The sequence below is a fragment of the Phascolarctos cinereus genome, unplaced genomic scaffold (assembly GCF_003287225.1).
Source record: "Phascolarctos cinereus isolate Bilbo 61053 unplaced genomic scaffold, phaCin_HiC Scaffold_2;HRSCAF=192, whole genome shotgun sequence".
Classification (NCBI taxonomy): Eukaryota; Metazoa; Chordata; class Mammalia; order Diprotodontia; family Phascolarctidae; genus Phascolarctos; species Phascolarctos cinereus.
The window spans coordinates 82,992,144-83,017,127 of NW_027555625.1; the positions used below are offsets into that span (position 1 = coordinate 82,992,144).

General features: G+C 37.6%; 2 protein-coding genes across 2 annotated transcripts in view; one reads left to right on the forward strand and one right to left on the reverse strand.

The window, feature by feature from the left end:
• Positions 1-1,004, forward strand: part of ARHGEF33 (Rho guanine nucleotide exchange factor 33) — a 56,488-nt gene extending 55,484 nt beyond the window's left edge. The window contains exon 16 of the mRNA XM_020976981.2: positions 570-1,004. Coding sequence (XP_020832640.1) covers positions 570-699 — 130 coding nt within the window. The 3' untranslated portion in view covers positions 700-1,004. The remainder of the gene's footprint in view (positions 1-569) is intronic.
• Positions 1,005-7,456: 6,452 nt separating this feature from the next.
• Positions 7,457-24,984, reverse strand: part of SOS1 (SOS Ras/Rac guanine nucleotide exchange factor 1) — a 186,146-nt gene continuing 168,618 nt past the window's right edge. Inside the window, 3 exon segments of the mRNA XM_020976979.1 lie at positions 7,457-13,452; positions 14,838-14,956; positions 17,760-17,804. Of these exon segments, the coding sequence (XP_020832638.1) occupies positions 12,964-13,452; positions 14,838-14,956; positions 17,760-17,804 (653 nt within the window). The 3' untranslated portion in view covers positions 7,457-12,963.

Genomic DNA, 24,984 nt, shown 5'->3' on the forward strand with positions numbered 1-24,984 from the left:
CATGGCCGTCCTCAATAAATCTGTCTTTCTCAAAATGAACCAAAGTAAGAGTTTGTAATATATATATACATATATGTGTATGAAAAACAACAAAAACACTTAAAACTCCAGAGAGAGGGTTTGGGGTAAGGTTGGCTGAAAACAAGGAACTCTAGGATTTTTAAACTCCTTGGTTTTGGATACCGCTTAATTTAAGGACTTGATAATTTAAGGGCTAGCTGTGATAGGTCAACCTCCAAATATGACTCTCTGACTTTTTTGAGCTTTTCTTTGCCCCAGGATAGTGCTACTTCACACTATACTTCCCCCCCCCACACACAATAATTACGATCAGAAGCCATTTTCATGGTTCCCTCCTTCAGACACAATATGGGTTACTCTCTTACTTTATACTTCTGAAAATACCAGATCAACTTACCCTTTAGATAAAACTAGGAAACTTAAACATTATACTAGATCCAAGTGGCAACATGAAGTTTGACAAATGTCAAACAGTTTGGATAGATAGAATATTCTAAAACAATTAAACCCAAATCAACCTGTACTTTATCTGTGTGCTGAGATTTTAGGTCCAGTGGATCAGAATACAGGGAAAAAACTAATGAAAACCCCTCAGTGGATCCTTCACCTACCAAACAAGATCTCTTCAGAAACCAACTTGCTCTTGCAAATGACCCTGAACAAGGAACTGCTGTGTAAAACATATGTAAAGTTTTATTGTCAAATGGTGAGACAAAGATGGACAGTGTCTGTGTGTATACATCTGTGCACGTATATCTATATGAAGTCTTAATGTATAAATTATTGATGAAGAGCTAATGATCTAAATAATTTCATTTGAAAACAAATCAACTTGCAAAGTATTGATGAGAGATGAAGACTAGTCTGTGAATAATGTTGAATTTCATGCCTGGACATTTGTGAGAAAAGGAATGAAGAATTTGTGAGGCCTTCCTCATTGAAAGAGCCAGCAATAGAGAAAGACACTAATAGTTTAAAAGAAAATAAACATTTTAAAAAACAAAAATCTTCCACTTTGAAATTGTGCCCCAAGTATAACGCTGGACACATTCATATTAAACATGGACATGAATTTTATGTTTCCTAAGCGTTTGGCCTATGAACTTATCCTCAGTGTTCTTAAATTATAAATCATGTTAAGACCAACTCAAACCATTTTGTCATCTGTCCTCCAAAGAAGTCAAAGTACTTGAAATATATTATCCAGCTAATTCTTAACATTCATGTAAGGTTAACAATTGCATTGTAGACCTTTCCCATAAGGTGAAGTGATAGAGAAGTTGTGGATTACCTAACAGGGCAGCTTCAAAAGGTAAAGGTATATAACTTGCATTTTCTGACTGAAAAGACATGGTATTAACAACAATGACATTTCAGGGTAAAAGTCGATGTGTTCACTGGTGCCAGGCTGGACCCCGGGGAATGAGAGCAGTCCGAAGATTGTTTGGTTGTATTTTTACCCCCATTACCATGTATGCAAAGATCATCTTGGGTGGAACTGGAGCTCATGGTGAACACTGGTAGCTAGTGCATGATTTAGCACCACTTCAATGTACTTTAGCCTTAGAAGGAACACTGATCTAGCTGGAAAGAAGGAAAGTGTCAGACTGACAATGCCTGGCATCATTTACCCACTTTGATTCCTGCAAACAAACACATTCAGAACAAGAACCATCAGGGTTGGGAATGCTGGACTTTGCCATTCAGGAGAAGCCTATTCTTCTTATTACTGTGTTGTTCTGCTAAAAGGCAGTATCTTTCAATGGGGCGGCAATATTTCCACAGTAAACGTGTCTAACATGGAATGTACCCCAAAAGGGCGTGTTTAGGCTCAAAATATTAGCTTCAAATGGGAAAATGTGGGATAATGCAAAGTTTGACTGTTTTTCCTAGAAAGTTACAGGTAATTAAGTAGCAGGAGTTCTTACTATCCTGTATTAGATGTTGAATACAATCCTGATCTGTGCAATATCCTAACACTTGGGACTGACTTTTCAAATACCATATAGTTCAGAAGCCTAAACGAACAAACTACCAAGACTTTAGAAGTCTCTGTATTTCATTCAGACATGAGATTTTTAGCCATACTTTCATAATTATTTTACTAATATTAACTATATTTTTCACAAAAAAACAAATTTCATGTTACTATCATACCAGAAAACAGCTTTCAGTTAGTGCATGAACGCCACAATATACTAACTGGACTGGAAATAGAAAAAAAAGAGAGAGAAGTCTAGTTTTATTGTCTAATTTGAATCATGTGCAAAATACAAACTTTTTTTCTTCCTTCATTTTCTGTTTATAGTTAGAGGGATAAGCCATACTGGGAAGGTTTTGAAAATACTGTCCATCCCTAAAATTTCATTTTAAAATAGCATGATGTCAAACCTACAGCACAATCAATTTCAATGATAAGTTCTCTTTCATAAAATTGGAGCATGAAGATGATACTTAATCTAACACCACCGCTAGCCTAAATCCAGTCCCTCATCTTCTCATGACCAGACTATTTTGACAGCTGAATAACTGCTCTCAGTACCTCTAGGCCCTTCTCTCTCGTGTCTATTAAAGAATATTTAACAAACATCCTGTATTTAGCTCTCATATTTAAGTCTTTCCAAAATACTACTTTACAGTTTGCATCTCCCTCCTCAAAACCTTCAGTGCAAATTCCTGAGTTCGGCATTCAAAGCTTTCCACAATTTGGCACCTACTTATTTCTCCGATGTTATTTCCCACTACTTATGTACACAGACTCTCTTCTCTAGTCAAACTAGTCACATACAATGTATATTCCCACTTGCTGTACCTTGAATTTGTCCCAAATGCATTCCCTCCACCTCCTTCTAGTATCTCAGTCTTGCTCTTCTTTGGGGTCTCCTCCCTGACTACCCAAGATTTTGTAATTATTCCTTCTGCTAAACTTGGGCAGTGTACATATTATATCTACATGGGCTCCTTTGAGTAGTTAGCATATGGTACCTCATAATACCTTTTTATTAATCCTAATAATAAACTAATTGATCAGTCCTAACCACAACTCTCTGGAGGAAGGGGAAGTATTAATTTTCCCATATTACAGGTGAAGAAACTGGGGTTCAGGGAACTTTCTGTCATGCAAGGTCATGTTCCTCCTAAGTGGAAGTCAGGATTCAAACCCACGTCTTTTGATGATAATTCTAGTGTTCTGCCCATTTGATCATAATTTCCTCCTTTTTATAATAACAACCTTACATTTATTTATATGATGCATTAAGGTTTGCACATTATTTACACCACAACCATGCTGAGACAGGTGGGGTATGTCCCATCTCCCCAGCTGGTTCACTGTGGGCAGTGACTATATGTATGTTCCCAGCCTGGAACAGAGAAATACACATAGTAGGTACTCCATGGATAGTTATGGATGTTAGCTTGACTATAATAGGCAAAGATGGCTCTGGAAAACATTTATTTGTTTATTTTTTTATATTTCACTTGACCTGACAAAGAATTTGACCTTTTTCCCTCTTATTTTTGAAAAGAAAAAATTTTTAGTCGTAATTGAAATAAAAATATAACGGAACGCAGGACCTGGCCACTGAAGTATATTCTTATTTTCAAGCAGCTGCTTGTGCCTCCTTAGGTTTGAGTTCAGGGTAATAGCCAAATGTATTTTTACACAGACATGAGCAAATTAATAAGAGCTCAGGTCACCAATGCCACCAATGAGGGTGGATGTCAGGAGGCCCAGGAGAACTTCTCACTTTTAGTCAAATGGTTTCCTCTTCCTTCTGCCTTGTCTGGGGCCTCACTCTCCTCTGTTAAATCATGAGGCCAAGCTGAAAGATGATCTCTAAGGTCCTATCCAGTTTAAATAATTTATGATACTTTGAACCCTTATGTGCTTTGGGTGAGGCTGAAGGAGAGAAAGAATCAGACTATCATAGGCAAATTTCAAAGGGGTCAGTTTAATGGGGGTATTTCTGGTGCTGGGGTGAGTGGATGAAGGAGGTTTGTTGATTTCTCATGTGATGTCACTACAGGAATGAGATTAGAGATAGAACTCATTTCTCTCCTCTAAGAACAGTGTGGGTGAGCTTGAAGAGTGGGGAAAGACATCATTTAGCATAATCCAAGTTTGATTTTTAAAAGGTTGGAGGGATAACAGGCTAGATAGTAGCATACAGGTCATAACATTTCCAGGCATGGTCTCTGCTGGTGCCAGGCCCCTTCTGTAGGCCTATAGAATCCTATAGAATACAGTGCAAACTCTACAGGAAGGAGAGGTACTGAACCAGTGACTTCTTTGCTCTAGGGAACTCCCAGGTAAGAAAACCCCCTGTACCAATGCACAATTATACTACCCAAGTACACTACACTACATTACACAATTCTGTTACCTGTCCAGTCACACAGCCAACATGAGTTGGAGGAGGCGGCGTTAGGGCCAGCCCTCTATCCACTATGCCATACTGCCTCTCTTCAGAAGATTCAGGCTAAATGGATTTTTGTAATCACTAACCTGCATTTGGTTCTCAAATTTAGAGAGGGACAGCATTTGGAGCACTGCTAGAGGGAATTCCTAGATGAAGAAACTCTTTCTGCCATGGCATGTCAGCACCTATGCTATAAACATAGTCTTTGAGAATCACTTTGAGTACAGAGAGATTACAAGGTTACATTCCTTGCCTGGAGTCAAGCAGCCAGAAGGTATCAGATGTTGGATATGAAATGAGATCTTCTTGGATTTAAGGCCAGTTTTCCACCCACATACATTTCCATTTATTTTTCCCCCAGAAGAATCTAAGAAAGGGGTGTTAGCAAATGAATTGAGTAACTAATAAAATGTAGAACAGTTGAGAATCTCATAAAGATGCCCCTCCCCTCACCTAGAACCTCAGTATCAGATTCATTCTTCCTCCTGTTTTACTCACATCTTTAGTTATTGAATTAAAAAAATTAAAGGTACTTGAAAATGAAATGCCTCATTTTGAGGAGTGTGAACCATTTATACCCTGGATTACATAAGGGTGGAGAAGGCCAGGCAGGCAACAGACTTGTTAACTTGGGGCCAATGAATAGGTTTCAATCAGTTAACAATTTGAAGGAATGAGATAAACACACTTTCTAAACACTCCTGGTTGGTCACCTCCACTGTACAAAAGGACTTGACTTTCTCTAGAGAACGTGTAACAGGTGAGGTTAAATATTGTCCTCATCTGGGCCCTGCTTAATTTAAATAAGGAAGGAGGAAGAAGATAAGAGGTCTATGTAATGATGTTGTCATCCAATCCCAGTGTGGTGTGTTAGTGAGGTCAAACTCAGATAGAAACACATATTGACTTAGAAAACCACAAATTAAAACTATCTACATTGTATTGTATTTTTATCTTGTTAAACATTTTACAATGAATACATTAATCTGATTTAGGCTTGGGGCCAGCTGGCCTAGTATTATCAAATACCTCTGGTGTAGAGGAAAGAGCCCTGAATTTGGTGTCCGAGAACCCAGGTGTGAATCCCAGACAGTAACCTGTGTGACTTTAAACAAATCATTTACCCTTTCTGGATTTTTTCCTCTTGTCTATATAATATGGAAGAGAGCAAAAGGGAAATCATCTCACTCAGAAACCCCAACACAACTTAAACTGGGATCCTTGTTTTTAAAGCTAGAGGGACTGAAACATTTACTAAGCATGTCATGTTCACTGCCTTTTGGTAGGAAGCAGGGCTACCATCTCTGCAAGAGGTCATTAGGGGAGCTTCACTGTTTTATACCTCACACACCTCTTTCTCCCACTTACCCTATTTGTTCAAGCTGTCCCTTAGGAAAGGATCTCTCCCCCCAAAAACAAAGCATAGTGACTACTCCTTGCATCCTGATCTGCGTCAATACATTTAAAACCTTCCAGTGAAAAGATCTGTTGGTAGATATTGGGCATCCAATTAATGCTGTAAGTGGATGACTGGACCGTGACACCTCCCACTCCCCCAAAACCCCACCCTACCCAAGTAGCACAAATTCTTTGAGTAAATATAAATGTATAAATAAAGTGTGACAAGGGCTTGTGAGAATAATTAGGATGCAACTGGAGATGTTTAGTTTGCAGAAGTCTTAGATGAGACATGTTCCCTTTCTCAGAAGAGCAAAGAGACTTGTCTTGCTTGGCTTGAGGGCAGAAGAGCTTGTTGCAAGGGAAAAATGTGAAATAATTGAGCAATTTAAGGCTGGAATAAGCTCTTGGAGGAAAATAATACGTTTATTTGTCTCACTAGATGTCTTTAAAGGAAGGCTGGGTAAATTCTAGGAGATATCATAGAAAGGAATTCTTGGAGAGGTATGGATTAGCTAGAGGAGTTCTGAAGCTCTATCCCTGAGCCTCTGTGACTCTTGTACTTGGAATAGCTTGGAGAACCCTAGCTTACCTGAGAATACTTGGGGACTTGGAGGTTCTGTAATTTTGTTGATGTGGGTATTCCTTCTACAGGTGAATTCACACAGTAATTCCAACTCAATCAGCAAATATTTACCGAGCGTATAATGTTAGGCACTGGGGATACAAAAACAAACTTGAGAGTCCCTGCCCTTGAGGAACTTACAATCTAGTGAAGGGAGATAGTATGTACATAGGGATATGGCAAAACTTGTACAAGGTAATTTTGGGGTAAGGCACTGTCATTGGGAGGGGGTGGCCATCAGGAAAGGCCTCATGTGGAAGGTGGCATTTGAGCTGTGCCTTGAAGGAAGTTGGGGATTCTGGGAGATGGGAGATGAAAGAGGGAGAGGACTCTAGGTGAAGGGGACATTACATGCAAAGGAATGGAGATGGAAGATATGAGTACAGTGTATAGAGACCAGTAAGAAGTTTGGCAGGATGTAGAATGAGTGAAGTGGATTGTGTAATAAGGTCGAAAAGGTAAAGAGATGGTCTTCCTGAGTTGTTGTGCCCTCTGAACTCATCAGCGATGGCCAGCCTTCCTGGTGGATGTGCCTTTCTGAAATTGGGTTGGTGCTGTAACCAGCGAGGGGCCGGGGAGGTAACCTATTGCTGGTCCCATATTTGAAGTCCAGAGCTTGGCAGGAAGGACCTACTTGAAATTGTGCTCATAGGTTTCAAGAACCTAGGGTATAACTCCACTTCATGATGAAGCATCTGGGTAGGACTTCAGTGGAGGCATTTAAGAAGAAGATCTATTATGTTCATGACTATTTCTTAGTTCCAAGAGTGTTCTAAAATATATCATAATGATTTAATACAAAATAAAGATTGTCTGGTTTCCCCCAATACCTTAATATAAGGTGCTGGGTAGAAGGAAGAACCATGAAAAATTACTTTTCATGCTATATCTTGATGACAAATAGAAATGGAATGAAAACCACTAAAGCAATGATTTTTAAGACTGCTCACTGAAATTATTATATAAACAAATAATACACCTGTAGGCTACATGAAGCTTTTTTTAAAATTTTATTTTTAGAACATATCTTAATAATGCCAGAAAAATAACAGCCATTATTTCCACCACTTTAAATGCAAACCCAATGCTGCTGCAGACACAGAGTACAAATATTACCTACAGGCATGATTAGATACATAGGCCATATTAAGACATGCCAGTTTGGAGATCATCACATTGTTCTTACATCAGGTTAAGTCCGACAGCTTCTTTTTTTGTCTTCTTTTCACTAGCGTTGCTAATAACCATGCCATTAAAAAAGGGCAAACACACATATCTACACAAATGCTTCTTGACTTAAATTTGCACAAGTCCCTTGCACGAAAGAAAAAGGCTTGTTCTCTGGTAGGCTTACCAGATATTTGCACCCCAAATATTCCCTGCCCCCAAATGCTGACTTGCTTTGAAAAAAAAATTCCAGATGTTCTTAATAAAAGGCACATTTGGCAGCTACGGAAAGTGGCATGCATCTTGCACAGGCTCTGTCTCCATGTAGTCATACAAGCCTATGATGTCCTGTCCATCATTTGTCCTGGTTTACTGCGGGACAGACCAGGGGGCTGCCCTTAAGAGTTCACCTTTGCAATTTCCCAGAAGTTGGCTACTTAATGCACTATTTTCGTTAAAGGCAAAAGGGGAATTTGCTCACAGTTGACAGAAAATGCACTTTAAGGTGTCAAAAATGGAAAATAAGGCATGAAACTTACAAAACAAGTTACAAGTGCTTTTGGGTGTTACATTTTCTTTTGTATGAGCCACATGATTCTTTTTTAAGACCTAAAATGACTTCTTCATGGCCCATATTTCAAGCATTTTGAAATGATTCTAACAGTTCGAAATGTGATACTTAAAAAGCGAAAAATATCAAGAAATACATTGACTTACACATACCACCCCTCCCCCCATCTTCTTTCTTTAAAAAAAAAAAGACATAACATAACTCTCCCTTTCTCCTGAAACCAATGTTAGGGGAGAGATGAGAAGAGACATGAAGGCTAAAAAGTGTAAGTGAACCATTCACAGCAGCAGAATATCTCAGAACAAATGTTTACTTTTGTTCCTTTGTAATTATGAAAGAATACAGTTTCCCAAATGAGTACAGTTGGAATAAACCCAATACTTTTGATAGAGCCACTGGGATGAATTATAATTGCACTGATGAGAAATATATAGTTAAAGTAGGATCAGCTTCCCAAGGGCAGCAAGATGCCAGTGATTATACATCCCAATTAATTTTTTGGTGGCAAAAGACCATTTTCCATTTATGAAAACAACAACAACAACAACAAAAAACCACAACTGGAGTTGTGTTTGTTCATGGGACCATTCTGGGAGGGCATATTCTTTCCAAAAAAGAATCAGTAAAACACACAAGTTGCTAGATGCACAATAATTTACCAAAACAGTAATTTCTTCTCTGACAACCCCAAATTATGTAAATCTTTGTTCCTTTATATTTCCTGGGAGTCTATTCTTGAGAAAAAAATGTAGAATTAATCTTGAATCTGCCAATGCATTCAGAAATCTATGATTTTCATATATTTGTGTTTTCAAAAGCATATAGACAATGGTTTGAAAAAACAAATGTAATCTCATTATGCTGGATGGATGTCAGCCTGTCAAAGATAAAATGAAATTTAAACATTTGGTTGCACTGTTTCCCTGTTGAAGGTCAATAAAACATGTGCAGGCAGGCTTTTTTCCTTTTTTTCTGCTGGAAAAAAGAATGCTCCATATTTTGAAATAAGGTTTGGAAGATTGATGCTCTCCCAGAAGGCATATAATGGATTTGAAATTCTTGATCTGCAATGTACAGCCTGTGGTGCTGCATTACTCTGCTCAGAGATGCTTCTTTCTAGATCACTCATTGTTTATAAGTTACTAAAGGTAATCCCATTAGCTGTTTATTTGTGTCATTACCCTCACCTAAGGATATCCAACTGGAATGCTGCACGCCATTCTGACTTTTCATGTGAAATGAAAATGCACTAAACCACTATTAGAGCATTGCCCTTCTGACACCTTTTAACCTCAAATCAATGCTTTAATTTTTCGAAAGGCAAGGTGGTGTGAGGGTTTACACTACTTTGTTCAAAATGAATACCCACTGTACTCATCACGAATGTGGATGGGCCCCAAAGTGGCTCTTCTTAATGTCTAATGGGGAAAAGGGTACTTAGGAAAAGAGTTACCTATAAGGAAGGAAAGAAGGATAAGAGCAAGAGAAAGAGGTGTGATTTAAAATGATGAGAGCTTCTGGATATGTACTCCTTACCTGAACTGGTTTGAATATAGGTTTCCTAACCTCTTTCCCCCCCAATGAAAGAGAGCTCTTTCTGAAAGGGAAAAAAAAATATGTATATCATTAAAAAATAATACTGATTGTTTCATAAAAACCAGATTTTTTGGGGAAAGTACCATCTATATTCAAACCAATCAATTATGCACTTATTAATAGAATAATGCTTGAAGCCACAATAATCACTTTGTTGTGGGCTAATGGACAGTCTGTACCCAAGACGAACTCTCGACTCAATTTTTAAGAGGAGTTTTTAAAAAGAAAAAAAAAGTTACATTTTGAAAAAAGAGAAAAACAATTAACCGAGTAGGAATGTTACACTCATTAAACAAAAGGGATTTTTAACTCTAACAACTGGACATGATCTACCTATGATAAGATGTGCTGCTTAATGACAGAATTAATTTTCTGGAATTTAAAAACTAAACTGTATGATCATGGTGTAGATACTGTACTGGTCTAGTGAACACCATAAAAATTATTAAAAGAGTCTATTTCCACCATGATATATCACTGCCAAAAATGTCCTCACTGGCATAGTCAACAGTGTTGCTGAAATGTTGCTTCATTTAGCCACAGATGAAACATGCAGATACTAATGAATTCGTGACTCACTAAATAAGGATGAAATACTGCACATTTCATAGACATTATATTGGAGATTAATAAAATTGCTTTTTTTTAAAATCAATATCTGGCATGCATTATTGTCACAGTATTTGTTAGAATCAGAAAAGCAGTCCACAGGTTTAATGGATAAGCCATAGTATGATAACTAATGATAAGGGTAGATGTTGTCTCATGTATAGTCTTGATATATCAAAACACCTTAAGAAAGGTAGAATGTTTAAGACAAACTTTAACAAACTGCATATATGGTGCCTGGAAAATGTTAACACTTACAAAGTTCCCCTTAAAAGTTACAATCATCTTATTAAAACCAAACTTTTCTTTACGTGCCAAACTCTAGCTCCTCTTTAGACAGCTCTTTTACTACTAAAAACATAGACATCCTGCATTAAAAACAAAGGCGTACCACATGTGCTTTTAGCTGCTTTTAGTGTTTTGCTTTTCAACAGAGAGAAATAAGAAGTATTTGTCAATATAATAATTTAATGTATGACAGCCAAATGAAATATCTGCATCTTTATTTCAATTAAATTAAAATGAACCTGCCAAGTATATTTATGTAACATTCACTATATACACATGATTGAAGCAACTGCAAGGTAATCTCGATATGCCGATTCCTCAGCTGTTAATCCAACACGACACTTGCCATCGATGCCCTGGCAAGTGTTCCTTTTCACATTGAGTGCCTGCATTTCCATGGCTTCATTAAAAGCAGTACAGCTATGAGCCATGAAATGGATTATCAGTAAACCTTGAAGGGGGTGGGGTGGGGGGGAAGGTGACAAACTAGCATAGATTAACAGTCTCCTAAAAGTGAGTAGTATATTTAATTGACAATAGCATTATTTTTTTCATTTCCACTGTCATTTAATGACATAAGACTTTCATTGTTCCTTGTGTAAAGACAGCAATTAATACCCTATTATGCTTTCTGGCAAAATAAAACAATGAACAAAAAGCCCAACAAAAATAACACAACAAAAACCAAAACCAAAATAAAATAACAACCAAAAAAATCCTTTGTAGACTGGCACTATAATTATTCTTTAAAAGAGAAAAAAAAGTACCTCTTTGGTGAAGCCCAGGTACCCATGCTAATCACTGTATGAGGGAGAGTCAATAAATATGGTGATTTAAGTATAGCATCACAACAGTTTATTCTAGAAACATAAACACCCCTTTTTGCAGTATAAATTACCTTCTATTTATTCAATGACTGCCAAATTTTTTATTCTTGGTAAGGAGTACAGCCAATTATGGACTTCATTCTGACCGTCTATAGCATCACTGAATGTGTGTCCTCCCCAATTACTGCACTTTTTTTAAGTGGCCCCAAAGTGAAAAATAAAAATCAGAAGGTATAAAATCAGGACTGTATGTCAGATATGGCTCCTATTTCAATTCCTAGCTGCATTCTAATGTTGCTTTGGCAACACGGGGGCTAGTTATCATCCTGCTGCAGAAAAATTCTTGTTAAAGAACCAGGCTTTTGAGCCCAAACTGCTGACTTCACAGTACCATGAAGTTCACAGTAGGAAGCACCTGCCCTGGTACTTGGTCTCCATCTCCTCAGAAAATGTGTAGGCTTGAGACTCGTCTGCCAGTGGAGAGTTGGCTGCTTCCATTACCTGCTTTTTTGGCTTTTCTGCTCTTGGGGATACAATCATAAACTCGCAGTCTGAAAAAGTTCCCAATAATTATACGCTTTTTAAAAAGGGCAAAACGGTGCCCACATGGTCTACAGTACGTTTTGCTTGATTTCACTTCTGTTGACAGTAAAAAGTGAGCAACACTTTTGCTATTCAACCACACTGCAATCAGACCCGGGTATAAGTGCATATTGGGGTGGTGGTGGTGTTGCTGCTATACTGATGATGGTCAGTGAGAATACTGCCAGTACTATATATAAAAACCATGAGTACTATATGTTCAGATATGCATCAATGAGTGCATAAAGGACGCATATATGAGGGGAAAACATAAATCCACCTTAGTTACTGACTCTCCCTTAGAATCTGTAAACTGGACTGCAGTACAGTGCTCTGCCTTGGTTCTAAACAAGGTTAGGTACCACAGATCTTCCTCACAGTCCTCTTACTGGTTTTCAAGAACGTATTCTAAAATAGGGAGAATAAAGCTTAGGGAAATGAAGAAAGATAAAAAGATCCCTGTTTAAGATTAAAAAAAAAAGTGCATAATGTTTGAGTTACAAAAACTGTTGCCTTGTGGGCCTCCTGGACACCAGACTACACTTTCTATCCCCTTATTGATAAAGACCAATACACAAACACAATTCCTGCCCACTGGCTAGAAAAGTCCCTTTATCCCATTTCTAGGTGCACTGAGTTGTCCAATTACTCCACATCAGGTTTTCTGCATTCCAAACAGGAATATCCCCCTTTTTATACTACACATCAGGCTGACGATTCACTGGATACTGCATTTTAAAGTAGAGTATTTAGTGTTTGGAGTACATATTTAAACTCCTCAGTGCTGGCAGGTTCAGTGCATCCATTGCCAGCAATGGACTTCAAGCCAGGAAAATGTTTATCCCAGCACAAGAGAACTCAGGAGGAATGGGCATTCTCCAACAAAGGCGGTCCATCTCTATGCATGGATGGGTGTGTGTGCTCCCTTTTGTAAGTTTTTGGAGGAAGTTTTGGGATGTGTTGAGAAGTGCTTTGTCGTGGAGGAACAGGTGGCCCAGGGATGGAATGAAGGTCCACATCTTGTTGGGTTAATGGTGGTGATGGCAGATGCCTCCTTGTGCCATGAGGAGAAGGTGTTTGAGGAGGTGGTGGTGTAAAAGGGGAGGGGCTGTTTGGGAAGAAAGTATTGCCATGTTCACTTTTTTTGCCCAAAGGGGGTGGCTGGAGATGTAGTGGTGAGCTGGAGAAAACATCAGGTGTCCTCACGGGTTCTCGTGGTGGTAAAAGGGGAGGGCTTTCTGGAGGGTCTGACATCGAGGTCCGATCAGAGTAACGTGGTGAATAGACTTTTGATGTGGGTTGCCGAGGAGGGATTGCTGGAGGACTATCCAAATGTTTGGACATAATCTAACATGTAAGAAATAAAACAGAAACTTATTAATAATGTAATCTATATGATGATCAAGAATGCAACAGTACATACTGTGAATGTCATATGAAGAAAATGTGATAATGTTATGAAACACTGAATGAATGTCAAAATAAAGATAATCTAAATTCAAATAAAAGCTCTGAAATAAAAGTCCATTTCATATTTACTATTTAGAGATTCAGAAAAGGAACTTACAGCATAATAAGAGCCTACTATCATGATAACATTTCCTTTATGTCAGACATCAGTTTTTTTTTAAACAAATTAACTGGGGGCAAGAAGGATTTCTATTTAACGGAGCTGGGCTATGATATTCTCTTTGGGGGGTGGCCTAGAGCTTTGTGCTTATTGGAGGACTGAATAAATATCGAAGAGACACTGTCAAAAGAAAAGGAGTCACATCACTGTTTCCTGTTTGTGTTAACTCATTTAAGCATTTATTAAGCTCCTACTGTTTCTCAGGCACCATGGCAGCTAATGGGGCTACAAAGACAAAAACAAATGGCCCTTTCAATGGCCTGATGTGATACTGGCTGGAAACAAACTAATGAATGAACAAATGAACACCCACACGCACACAGAGATGAGTAAACACAGAGCTGTCTGGGGCAAAGGAGAGAGTCTGACTGCCACGGGACATTAGGAAAGGCATTGTGGCACACAAGCCACGTCTGGAAGGCAGGGAGGTTGGAGTCCACGTGGTGAGAGAATGTTGTGTTCAGGAAACAGCAAGTACGATAGTCTGGATCTGGAACAGAGCCCGGATGAAGGGAAGTGATGTGAAATCAATATGGAAAGAGAAGTTGGGACTTGGTTGTGAAGGACTTTAAATGCCAGAGGATTTTATGTTTTGTCCTAGAGAAAACAGGGAGCCCCTGAAGCTTCCTGAGGTATTCCAGTCAGATGTGAATTGTAGCAATGTCAGCTTGGCAGCTTTGTGGAGGATGGACTGGAGAGGCAGGGAGATCTGACTAAGACTGTTAAGGGTCTAAGTCTTGGGTCCCTTAATTAGGGTTATCATCATGTTCAAACCTTAGTAAGCACCGGGCAAGAGGCAGCCCGGCTAGTCTTGGAGTCAGAAAGGCCTGGGTTCAAGTGCTCTTTCTGACACATGCCAGCTGCATGACCTGGGTAAGTGCCTTGGCCTGTAAAGTTCTAGGCTATTCTGTGAGAATAAGTGCCACATGTCTCAATGAGGTACATTGGTGGAGGGAGATTCTACACTAGGAATTTCCTATGCTCGTGAAATCAGACCCTGCACCCTCCCTCCCCACAATCTGCCATCCTAAGCACTAAACAAGTCACTTATTGCAATGGAAGCTGACCATTTCCCATAGCAAGCACCTGCCTGAATTTTTACCTTAGAGGGAGAAGATTCTGCTGGGGCAGACTCTGGTCTTCTTCTTGGGGGCACAGGTGGGGGGATGGGCATTTCATCAGTGCTCTTGGTTAAATTTATCGAGGATACTGAAGCAGATCCTGTTGGGCATTGAAACACAAGTTGTTTTTAGGAGATAGATTTTATTTAGTAGCCCTGAAAAAGCTTAACTCAAAATTGTTTATGCTCATGTTTATTAATTCAAATACACAGAAGTACCAAGATATGGATCTTAAGAAAGCAGCACAAAAACCCTGTCACCTGGTTTCAAATTGCTGTTAAATGTGCAAAGATTTCTCAGCACAGCTTTAAGAAAAGCACTACCTAGTAGATATTCTGTTCCCTATTTGCCTCATGAACAAAGAGCATTGCTACAGCCAGGCGCTTGGCCATGATGCGAAGCCCATTCAGTTGAGTCTGGTTCCCAGACCTTTGGATCAGACAGGCTATTAAAGCCTATAAAGCCTCTGAAAGGTGGATGCTGTTGGGATTGGGTGTGTAAGCAGGGATTCTTTTCCATACTATAAGGTAGTGGCACTGCTGTGTTCCTGACTATTCTGAGTTGTCCTCAAGAACTTTCTCAGTGACACAGTCCTAAATCCTCTAATGTTACTGCCTATTGATTTTTTTTTTCAAAGAAATGTTAAAAAATTTAAGAGCTAGTGGTGGTAAAAGTTCTATAATTTTGGGTATGAAGAAGGCATCTTTCTCCTATGTCCTGAAAAATGGGCTTTTCTCTTTAGATTAGGGTGAGAATTATATTCTAATCCTAATACTAAGATTGTTGTGAAGCTGACAGAAGAAAGAGGTAGTGGGGCAAGTGTAGATTTTGGAATAAGAAAGACCTGGGTTCAAATCTAGCTTCTAACACATATCAGTTATATGATCACGGGGAAGTCGATTGATTTCTTGATCCCTGATAGCCGGGACTTTCACTCTTGTCTTTGTACTGCCAGACCTAAGGTTTAATAAATGCGTGCTGACTGCCAAATGGAGATAATGAATAGCTGTTGCATCATAGAGTTATTCTGAGGCTTAAAAGGAGATATGTGTAAAGCATTTGCGTAAACATTCAAGTGCTATCTCTCAGTTTGTATGATTACTTCTAGTTTTAGAGTAGCCTTTTACATCAGCTTGGGACTTCTGGGTCAGTCTCAAATAACAAAAATATCAACTACACCAAAAAGTAGTTAATTTTGATTAAAAAATAATTTGGCGAACAGAGATAAAAAAGGCACATAAAACTTTCAACAAGAACTAAATTGGTTAAAACTATAGGAGTCAAGTAAATAGATAAAAGGAAAGAAAGGCAGGGTGACAGGGGGAGATGAACACTGGATGGTGTTCACTGGGTTCTTATTTAGGTACTTCCACAACATGTGTGACCCACAGCAAGTTCAGAGTCTTCTCTGGGCTTAGTTTCTTCATTTTCAAACTGAGGATGTTGGATTAGATGATCTCCATGGTCCTCTCTAACCATAAAAATTCCATGACTCTCTACAAGCAGTCACATTAATTGTTAGTATTCCATAGCATTCAAAGTTGAACATTTAATATTGATAATAATGATCTATACTTGATGGTAATTTATGTTTTCTTAGAGGTCATCAAGTTTAATTAATTTATTTTAAAGATAAGGTTTGGCTCATTTAGCTATATGGCTATAATATCTGTGTAACTTTGGCCAAGTTGTGATCTCCTCTGGGCTTCAGCTTCCCTATCTGTAAAATTAGGGGGTCAGACTAGATGATCTTTAAGCTCCTTTACAGAACCTAGAATTTATACTGAGAAAGTCTTGACCTATTTGATTTTTATATTAGTGGATTTATTGACCTGTCAAGTGTCTTAAAATAATAATTAAAAAGTGTTAAGTCACAATGGAACTTTTGTAGTGATTATAATTTAGGGCCTGTAACTTTAAATGTTACTTTACCCAGAACATGAAAAAAAATTACAAATACAGAAGATTTAAATTTTCCTTAAAATCAAAACTTTTTTTTCTTAAAATGTAGGATAATTGGATTCTACACAGTCTGGAAGGTATAACGAAAAAAATACAGGCCCAACATCAGGAGGAGTCCAGGCTGTGCCATTTATTTCCTGAGAGACCTTTGACAAGTCACTTAACTTCTTGAGGCCTTAATTTCCTCCCAAATAAAATAAATTGGCCCCTTTCTTGTTAAGATATTTTCATAAATATTATCTTCTTTATCCTCACTGTAGTTCTGTCATGACATAAGGGCATTTGTCAGTCTCACATTTTAATGAAGGAGAAACTAAGATATGCAAAGGTTAAAACCCTGGCATTTAAATGGCAGAATCAGGATTAAAGCCCAGTTCCAGGGCTTTCTGCTAAACTTTGGTACCTTGACAGTAATCTACTTTTTGGTTTAGTTAATGATGAGTGACTGTTAGTCACCCCCCCCCCCAAAGTAGAGTACATAAATCCACTGAAAAGTCTGTACTTCACAAATAAAAGTAACTACACTTAATATATCCCTTTAATATATATATTTTTTGCTTTTAGGCAATTGGGGTTAAGTGACTTGCCGAGAGTCACACAGCTAGGAAATGTCAAGTGTTTGGTCTGAGGCCGGATTTGAACTCAGGTCCTCCTGACTTCAGGGCCAGTGCTCTATCCGCTGTGCCACCTAGCTGCCCCCATCCCTTTAATATTTTGCTCTTAAAATGAAGTTTTCATAGAAATGATAGTTATATTGAAGAAAATAAATCATCTAGGATAAAGGGTAAGAGAACAGGGGAAGGCCTCACTTAAAAGATGTTGCAAGCCAGGTATCACTGCTGCCAGACCCAAGGAAAGTTTGAGCAGGAAAATTTACACTTGGTTTGAGTTCTAGAGCCATAGCAAGTATTACAGGTGAGACTTAAACCAGATATACTAACTTGGGCCATGGGGCAGTGTAACTTGGATAAAGATGGTATCGCTGCCTGTGAAAGGAAACAAGAAAAACGAGATTTTTTTTTCGCTGAAATTTGTCAAAAGTTTTATGATTAAAAAAAATTCTATCATTATTGCTCATCTTAAATAAAATCATGTTAGTCCATGGTATAAACACATATATCCAAAATGTTAAACCTTGTTTTTTAGGGGTAAAAAAGGGACAAAACTGAGCTAATATATTAGGAATTTGGAGACTATTTGTTACATTAACTTTTTGGTGTCATAGTCACTTATATGAAATGTGTCTAGAGTTAAGGCAAAATATCCTCTATCCTGCCAATGGGCTAAAGTGAAATGAAACATTTATTGTAAACTATTCACAGTTATTACAGGGATATAGTCATGAGGTCATGCTTCAGTCTTTGAAAAAAAAAAGAAAAGAAAAGAAAACTTCCAAAGGAACTCTCTACATTGTTATTCACAACCATTATTATACAACTTGCAAAAACTGAGTTTAGCTTTACTTTTTGAACCATATATGACTGTGCTCTTACTCAATGATCCTTAAATCTATCTTTAAAAGACACATGAACATGGGTTTTTGTTAATTGCTAGTTTCCTTCCACAAAACTGGATAAAGACTTAACAGTTAAAACAGAGTCAATGATGAATGTTGTTAGTCATTTTTCCCCTTAGAGTACAAAAATCCATTGAAAATTCTGTACTTTACAAAGAAAAGTAACTATACTTAATACATCCCCTCAATATTTTGCTTTTAAAATAAAGTTTTCACAGAGACGATAGTAATATTGAAGTAAACCATCTATGATCAGGGGTAAAGGAACAGGGGAAAGGCTTCACTCAAAAGATGCTGTAAGCCAGGTACCATTGCTACAAGACCCAAGGAAAGTTTGAGCAGGAAAATGAGAAATTCATTAACACAAATTTCACGGTACCTAGATACCTCTTGTATCAGAAAGTTCTCAATCAATTTTGAAAGCTTTAAATGAAGGAATCTTCAAAAGACAGTGTGATTTTTTTGCTACATAACAATGAAACCCTTGACAATCAATTACGTACATTGATTTGAACTGAAACAATTGGGCTTTTTGTATCATTTAGTCATTTTATCATCTGAACTGAACTCCAGTACTTACGTGTATTAATTCCAGTGTTTTGGCTTTTTTTTTAAAAGTAATGTTTCCTATAGAGATGAATCTATTTCCATAGACTCTCTTTTCAGCTCAACTGGATACTCTTAAATGTATGCTGATGCATTCGTTCTCATTTCAATGATTTCTACTTTCAAGATGCTCAAGGAGTTCTACAGATTTTAATTTTAAAACTATCTTTCTTATGAAGTAGGTACGAACTCAATACTGTCATCCCAGCAGAAGTACCCCGGCAGTACACACAGCACTTTGCTAGGCAGGTGGCACAGGAATGAAATCAAAACATCGTTCATGCCTGCGAGGGGCCTGAAGGTGTTCAGCAAGAATACTACTACACAAAGAAAATAAGTTTCTATATGAAGCAAACTTATTCCAGCACAAATTTGGAGACTGACCTGATTTGTATATTTGATTTCATTGCCTGATAGCTGCTTTTAAAATAGCATTAGAATTATAAATTAGAATTATCAGGGGGGGGTGAGAACCTCTGTTACTAGGCAACCATTAAATGAAGTTATTGGTAATGATTTGGGAGTTCAATCCACTTAAAACGATCACTATCTCCCTAAATTTATCAGAGACAACTTACACTGACTAGAAGTACCTGAAAAAAGCTTCAACAATTTGGAACTACACCTAAAGGGCTATAAAAATGTGCATACCCTTTGACCCAACAATAGCACTTCTAGGGCTGTATCCCAAAGAGATCGTACAAATGGGGGAAAAGGACCCACATGTACAAAAATATTTATAGCAGCTCTTTTTGTGGTGGCAAAGAATCGGAAATTAAGAGGATGCCCATCAATCGGGGAATGGCTACGCAAGTGGTTTATGAATGTAATGGAATACCATTGTGCTATAAGAAATGATGAACAGGCTTACTTCAGAAAAACCTGGAAAGACTTGTATGGTCTGATGCTGAGTGAAGTGAGCAGAACCAGGAGGATGTTGTACACAGTAACAGCCATGTTGTGTGATGACTAATCATCTAAGACATCTCCAGAGGCCTCGTGATGGAAAATGCTATCCACATCCAAAGAAAGAACTATGGAAGTTGAATTGCTATCTTTTTTCCCTCTTCTGTTGAGTTTTGTTTCCTTTTTCTGATGGTTCCTCCTATTGGCTTTAATTTTTATTTATAACATTCACTAATGTGAAAATATGTTTAATAGGAACGTAAATGTATAGCGTATATCAGATTGTGTGCCGTCTTGGGGAGGGTGGTGGGGAGGAAGGGCGAGAAAAATTTTAAACTCAAAAGCATATGGAAGTGATTGTTGATAAATTAAAATAAATTAATAAAATAAATTTTAAAAAAAAAGCTTCTCCAGGGGAGTCTTCTAGAAAGGAAATTCTGCTAAATACTTGAAGCATAGCTGCTTAGCAATAGAACCCTGAAGAGTTTAGAACTCCTTTCTGATATCTTCTAATAGAACAAAACCTCACTGATGTAGACCAAGCAGAGAAAAGACCAGTTTAAATTAGCTAAAGTTTCAAATTACAGAAGATTAAAAAAAAGAAATAATTTTGCTACTTTTTGGTTAAAAATTAGTAAATATCATGAATAGAGAACAAATAAAATCTGTAATTATTACATCAATTATTCACCACATAAACCAGAAGTTACTAAAGTGCTTGATGATACCTAAAAAGTTTGTTCTCAAGTGTTTGAAAAAGCCCAATCATCAAATGTTTAAACAAGACTGCAGTGGGAATGTTTAAAACTATTTGGACTTTCTCTGAAATGCTTTGTTAATCAAAGTGAAACAAGCTTACCTTCTGTTCATTTGATAAATTATGATGATTTTACCATGGAAAAATATTTTAAATGAGTGCACACATATAATTGGCTTAATACTGATTGACTTCTTGACTGTATTTACTGTCCTGAGAACCAACCTTGCTAGGAATGCAAAGGTTAGTTTTTATCAGAAGGCTGGCCAATAGAAAATGATTCATATTAACTTAACTGCTGGCACTCTTGATACATTCTTTGTCTAATGCCCAATATATTAGACACAATACTGGAGGTGCTAAACTATATTCATACTATTATGTTCACTATAAAAGAAATCAAAAGACGGTATAGCCAAATTGAATGATGGGTTGCAGACAAATGAAAGACTTCATTCAGGATACAGGCAATAATAAACATCTTTTCCTAGGACACTTGCTCATCTATTCGTCACGATAAATAGCACCAATGTTCATTGCAGAAGATGAATTTAGAGAAATTCTAAAAAGGACTTCTGATTCTCCAAAATAAGTGAACTTATATCTTCATTCTTGGTGACTTCAACGTGAAAGCAGACAGGGAAAGAAGCCACTTATTATGTTCGTATTATAAAAAAAAATCTTCAAGAAAGATGTCTAAAGGCATGGATATATTGAACAGCAAATGAAGTCATTAAAAAAAAAAAGTGAATAGATAGAAATAGACTGGTTAATACTTCCAGAATCAGTTACTTGTAGCCAAGTCACTTGTTTGATTTGAGCAAAGGTCAAAACAATAACCACATAAGAAATTATCAAGGGAGGAGGTTGTGGAATCACAAGAGTTCCAACCTGACCTGTTTAACAAGGGGTCTATTGGGGAAAGGTAAAGACATTGATTTTTATCACCATTTCTAGAAAGAGTTTTTAACTGATGAAAACTGTAGACTTTAAAAAAGAGGCTGAAAGTAGTCATGAACTGCTTCAGCCTTAATGAAGTAGCGAGACACAGAAGCCAAAGGCAACACTACCTTGGAATACAAGCATTTTGTGGGATGATGGAAGACTATGTAAATATAATTACACATAACAACAGAAACAGTTGAGGAGAAAGTAAGCCTACACAAACGTTCATGTGAGGCCTGGCCAGGCTAGGCCAGGTTAGGCCAGGTTCCACTTGACAGTAGATGAAACTAGAAGTACAAAGATACAAAAGGAAACAGATCTATTGGTATTTTTGTAGTGCTCTATTCTCACTGGCAATAAAGGTGGAGTCACCACATTTTGACACAATTACTTCTGGACCTGATAAGAAAGTGACATTTGAGAAGATTTAGTTGAGAAGGGTGACCAAATAAATATAGAATTATACATTGGAAATGATACAGTTTAAAAGAGATTTGATGACTCTCAAGTCCTCTCAAAGATGGGCAGAGAGCATATCTCCTCATTACTCTCTGAAAGAAGCTCTATAATTTTTATGATAATGGATTATGCATGTAATTAGGATTTCCTAAAAGAAAACATAACAAGGTAAGAGGCAGATTTATAAAGATAATTTTCTATAGTAGACTACACCTTATGATTACAAAATGGACATGAGAGGTATATAGAATACAAGATCCTTTTGTGTTTGTTTTTTTAAATTTAAGGAAATATTTGATTCTTCAGAAAAAAAAATGCATCCTTCAAAACTCTTCTTGGGTAAGGTATCTGTCCCATGCATCCATTAAAATCATATTATCATGAAAGACACAACTCTAAAGATAAAGAATATTCACTGAATGGTATGATTGAACAGAGTTATAAATGGGTTGTTAACAGGGAGATAGACAAAAAGAATGAATTTGAGCTTCTCCAAATAGGCTTTCCCCACCCTGATATAAGGTCGTTCATGGTGTCACAATGTACACAGATCCTTGAAACACTAACATCACAAAGAATCTGAGGGCAAGTGGAAATGCATGACAGTTCTAAAAATGGCGGAATAAAAGATGTGAAGGAAAAGACCATGAGGAGGATGTGTGTGACCAGCAAAGGAGGCAGGCCAGGCATGTAGCCAGAAGAACCACAGGATAGACAGGCTCTGTGATACAATGGTACCCTCCAACATGTTACAGGAACAAAAGCAAAGCCTTCAGAGCCTGAGCTTCTTTGGATAATTTTCAGGGAAATGAAGAAAAATCATACAAGATAAAAAGGTTGTTCTCTGCATCAGTGCAGGAAACACCCATGCCAATGAAACTATTGATCCAACAAAGTTCAAATTAAGCACTTGGTTCTCCCCCCTCCCCCCCCCCAAGAGTGAGGGAATAATTAAAAGTATTCAGACACTATAGATAAGGGCAGAATGATCTTTGACATGAATGTTAGTTGGGCCAATATTTTTTTTCCTTTGGGAACCTATTTCTAAAATGGTAATGAAGCAAGTGAGAAAATAACATTCAATATACTATATATACAACTTCCAGAAACATCACAATATATAACGCAAGACTAGGCTACAAATTTAACTAATAATAAGCCCTAGGAGCTCACTGAGTTAGCACACAATATAATGGACTTAACAGTGCAGACAATTATGTATTTTGAGGACTTGCTACTTTGGATGACATGGATTATCCCAATAGTAGAACAGGGCTGCTTAAATACAGCAACAATTAAACTTCAACTATGGATCTATGTACATAACTCCCAAGCAAGTAATTTCCAAAATTACATCTGCAGCTCTGAACACCTTCCTGAGTTCAAGTCCTTTATCTTCAAACGAATATTAAATAAAGAATCATAAAGTCACACAACATCAGAGATGGAACGAGTCCCAGAGATTATTCCAGCCTGGGCCTGAAGAATCATCTTCTCTACATCATCCCTGAACTTTGAAGACTTTCAGCACAGGGAAATGCCACTAGCTTCTGCTGCCATTCAGTCGTTTTCCATTCGTGTCGGACTCTTTGTGATCCTGTTTGGGATTTTCTTGGCAAAGATCCTGGAGTGGTTTGCTATTTCCTTCTCTGGCTCATTTTACAAATGAGGAAACAGAAGCAAACAGGCTTACATTACTGCCCAGGGTCATATAGCTAGGAAGTGTCTGAGGCCAGATTTGAACTCAGGAAAATGAGTCTTTCTGACTCTGGGGCAGGCAATTGTGCCACTACCTCTCTCCAACACTACCTTGAAAGGGAGTGCATTTAACTTTTGGGCCACTCTACATTAAGTGTCTCTGCAACCTCTAGTGGCCCCTCCCCTCCAACTTGATGTCTATTCTTTGAGACTATGCTTTGGGTCTAACCTTTCAACTGGTTCCAAATCCATCTAACTGTGTTATCATATAGGCCACATCTCTCCTTCTTGTCTGCAACAAGTCTTTCCACATGAAAGACTTTGTCAAATGACTTGTAGAAATCTAGGCATACTCTACATATAATGTTCCCATGATTTAGTAACCCTGTCAAAAAAGAAAAGAAAATACTTATCTAATATGACCTATTCTTAGAGATCATCCTGTAGAAATATGTACAGAATTGTAAAAGGAAACCCCTGCTAGGAACCATGGCTGGTCACGATTAAGTGACTGAGATACTACATAGACCTTTGGGAAATGGCTGCTCAGTGTAAAGGGTTTCTTATTTTCTAAGGGCTCTGCTAGTAGTTCTATTTTGTTTCCTTCAATCTTTCAATAAGTCTTTGTTTCATTAAAAAAAAAAGTCAGATGTGTATATTATCCTACAGATAATAGATGGCCACTATTGACTTGAGCAGGGAAGGAAATGGCAAGCACTGCACTTTGGGAGTCAAGATAACATTGGCTTCTTTCTGTCCTGTGGTACTTTTTATTCACAGTGTTTAAACGATGACTAGCCATGGCTCAGCCACCCAATATACCAATTCTTTCAAGTACTCAGAGATATAGTTTGTCTGGGTTTGTTGACTTGGGTTCACTGATTTGAACACTTCTAACTTTTCGTAGATTTTAATGATTTTTGAAAGCTCGTCTTCCATAGTGGAGAAAAAAGAAAGAAAAAGAGTGGTTCTGCTTTTCTCCCACCTCCTAACCTTATTCTTTCAATACCACTTTCATTGTGTTATTATAATTCTCAACAAAATAACCCATCTCCTCTGTGGTCCAGTCTGGCTCTCCTTGATGATTTACTCTTTCAAGTCTGAATCTATGTATATCTCTGAAGAAAATATTAACTTCTCTCAGGGAGAAACGATATATTAACAAATCCTTGTACCTTATACAACAACTAACGTACTGTCTGCACACAGGCACTAAAATACTGACTGAATGAATCTTATGATTGAAATTAAGAACGTGTTACTAGAATCCATTAGGTGA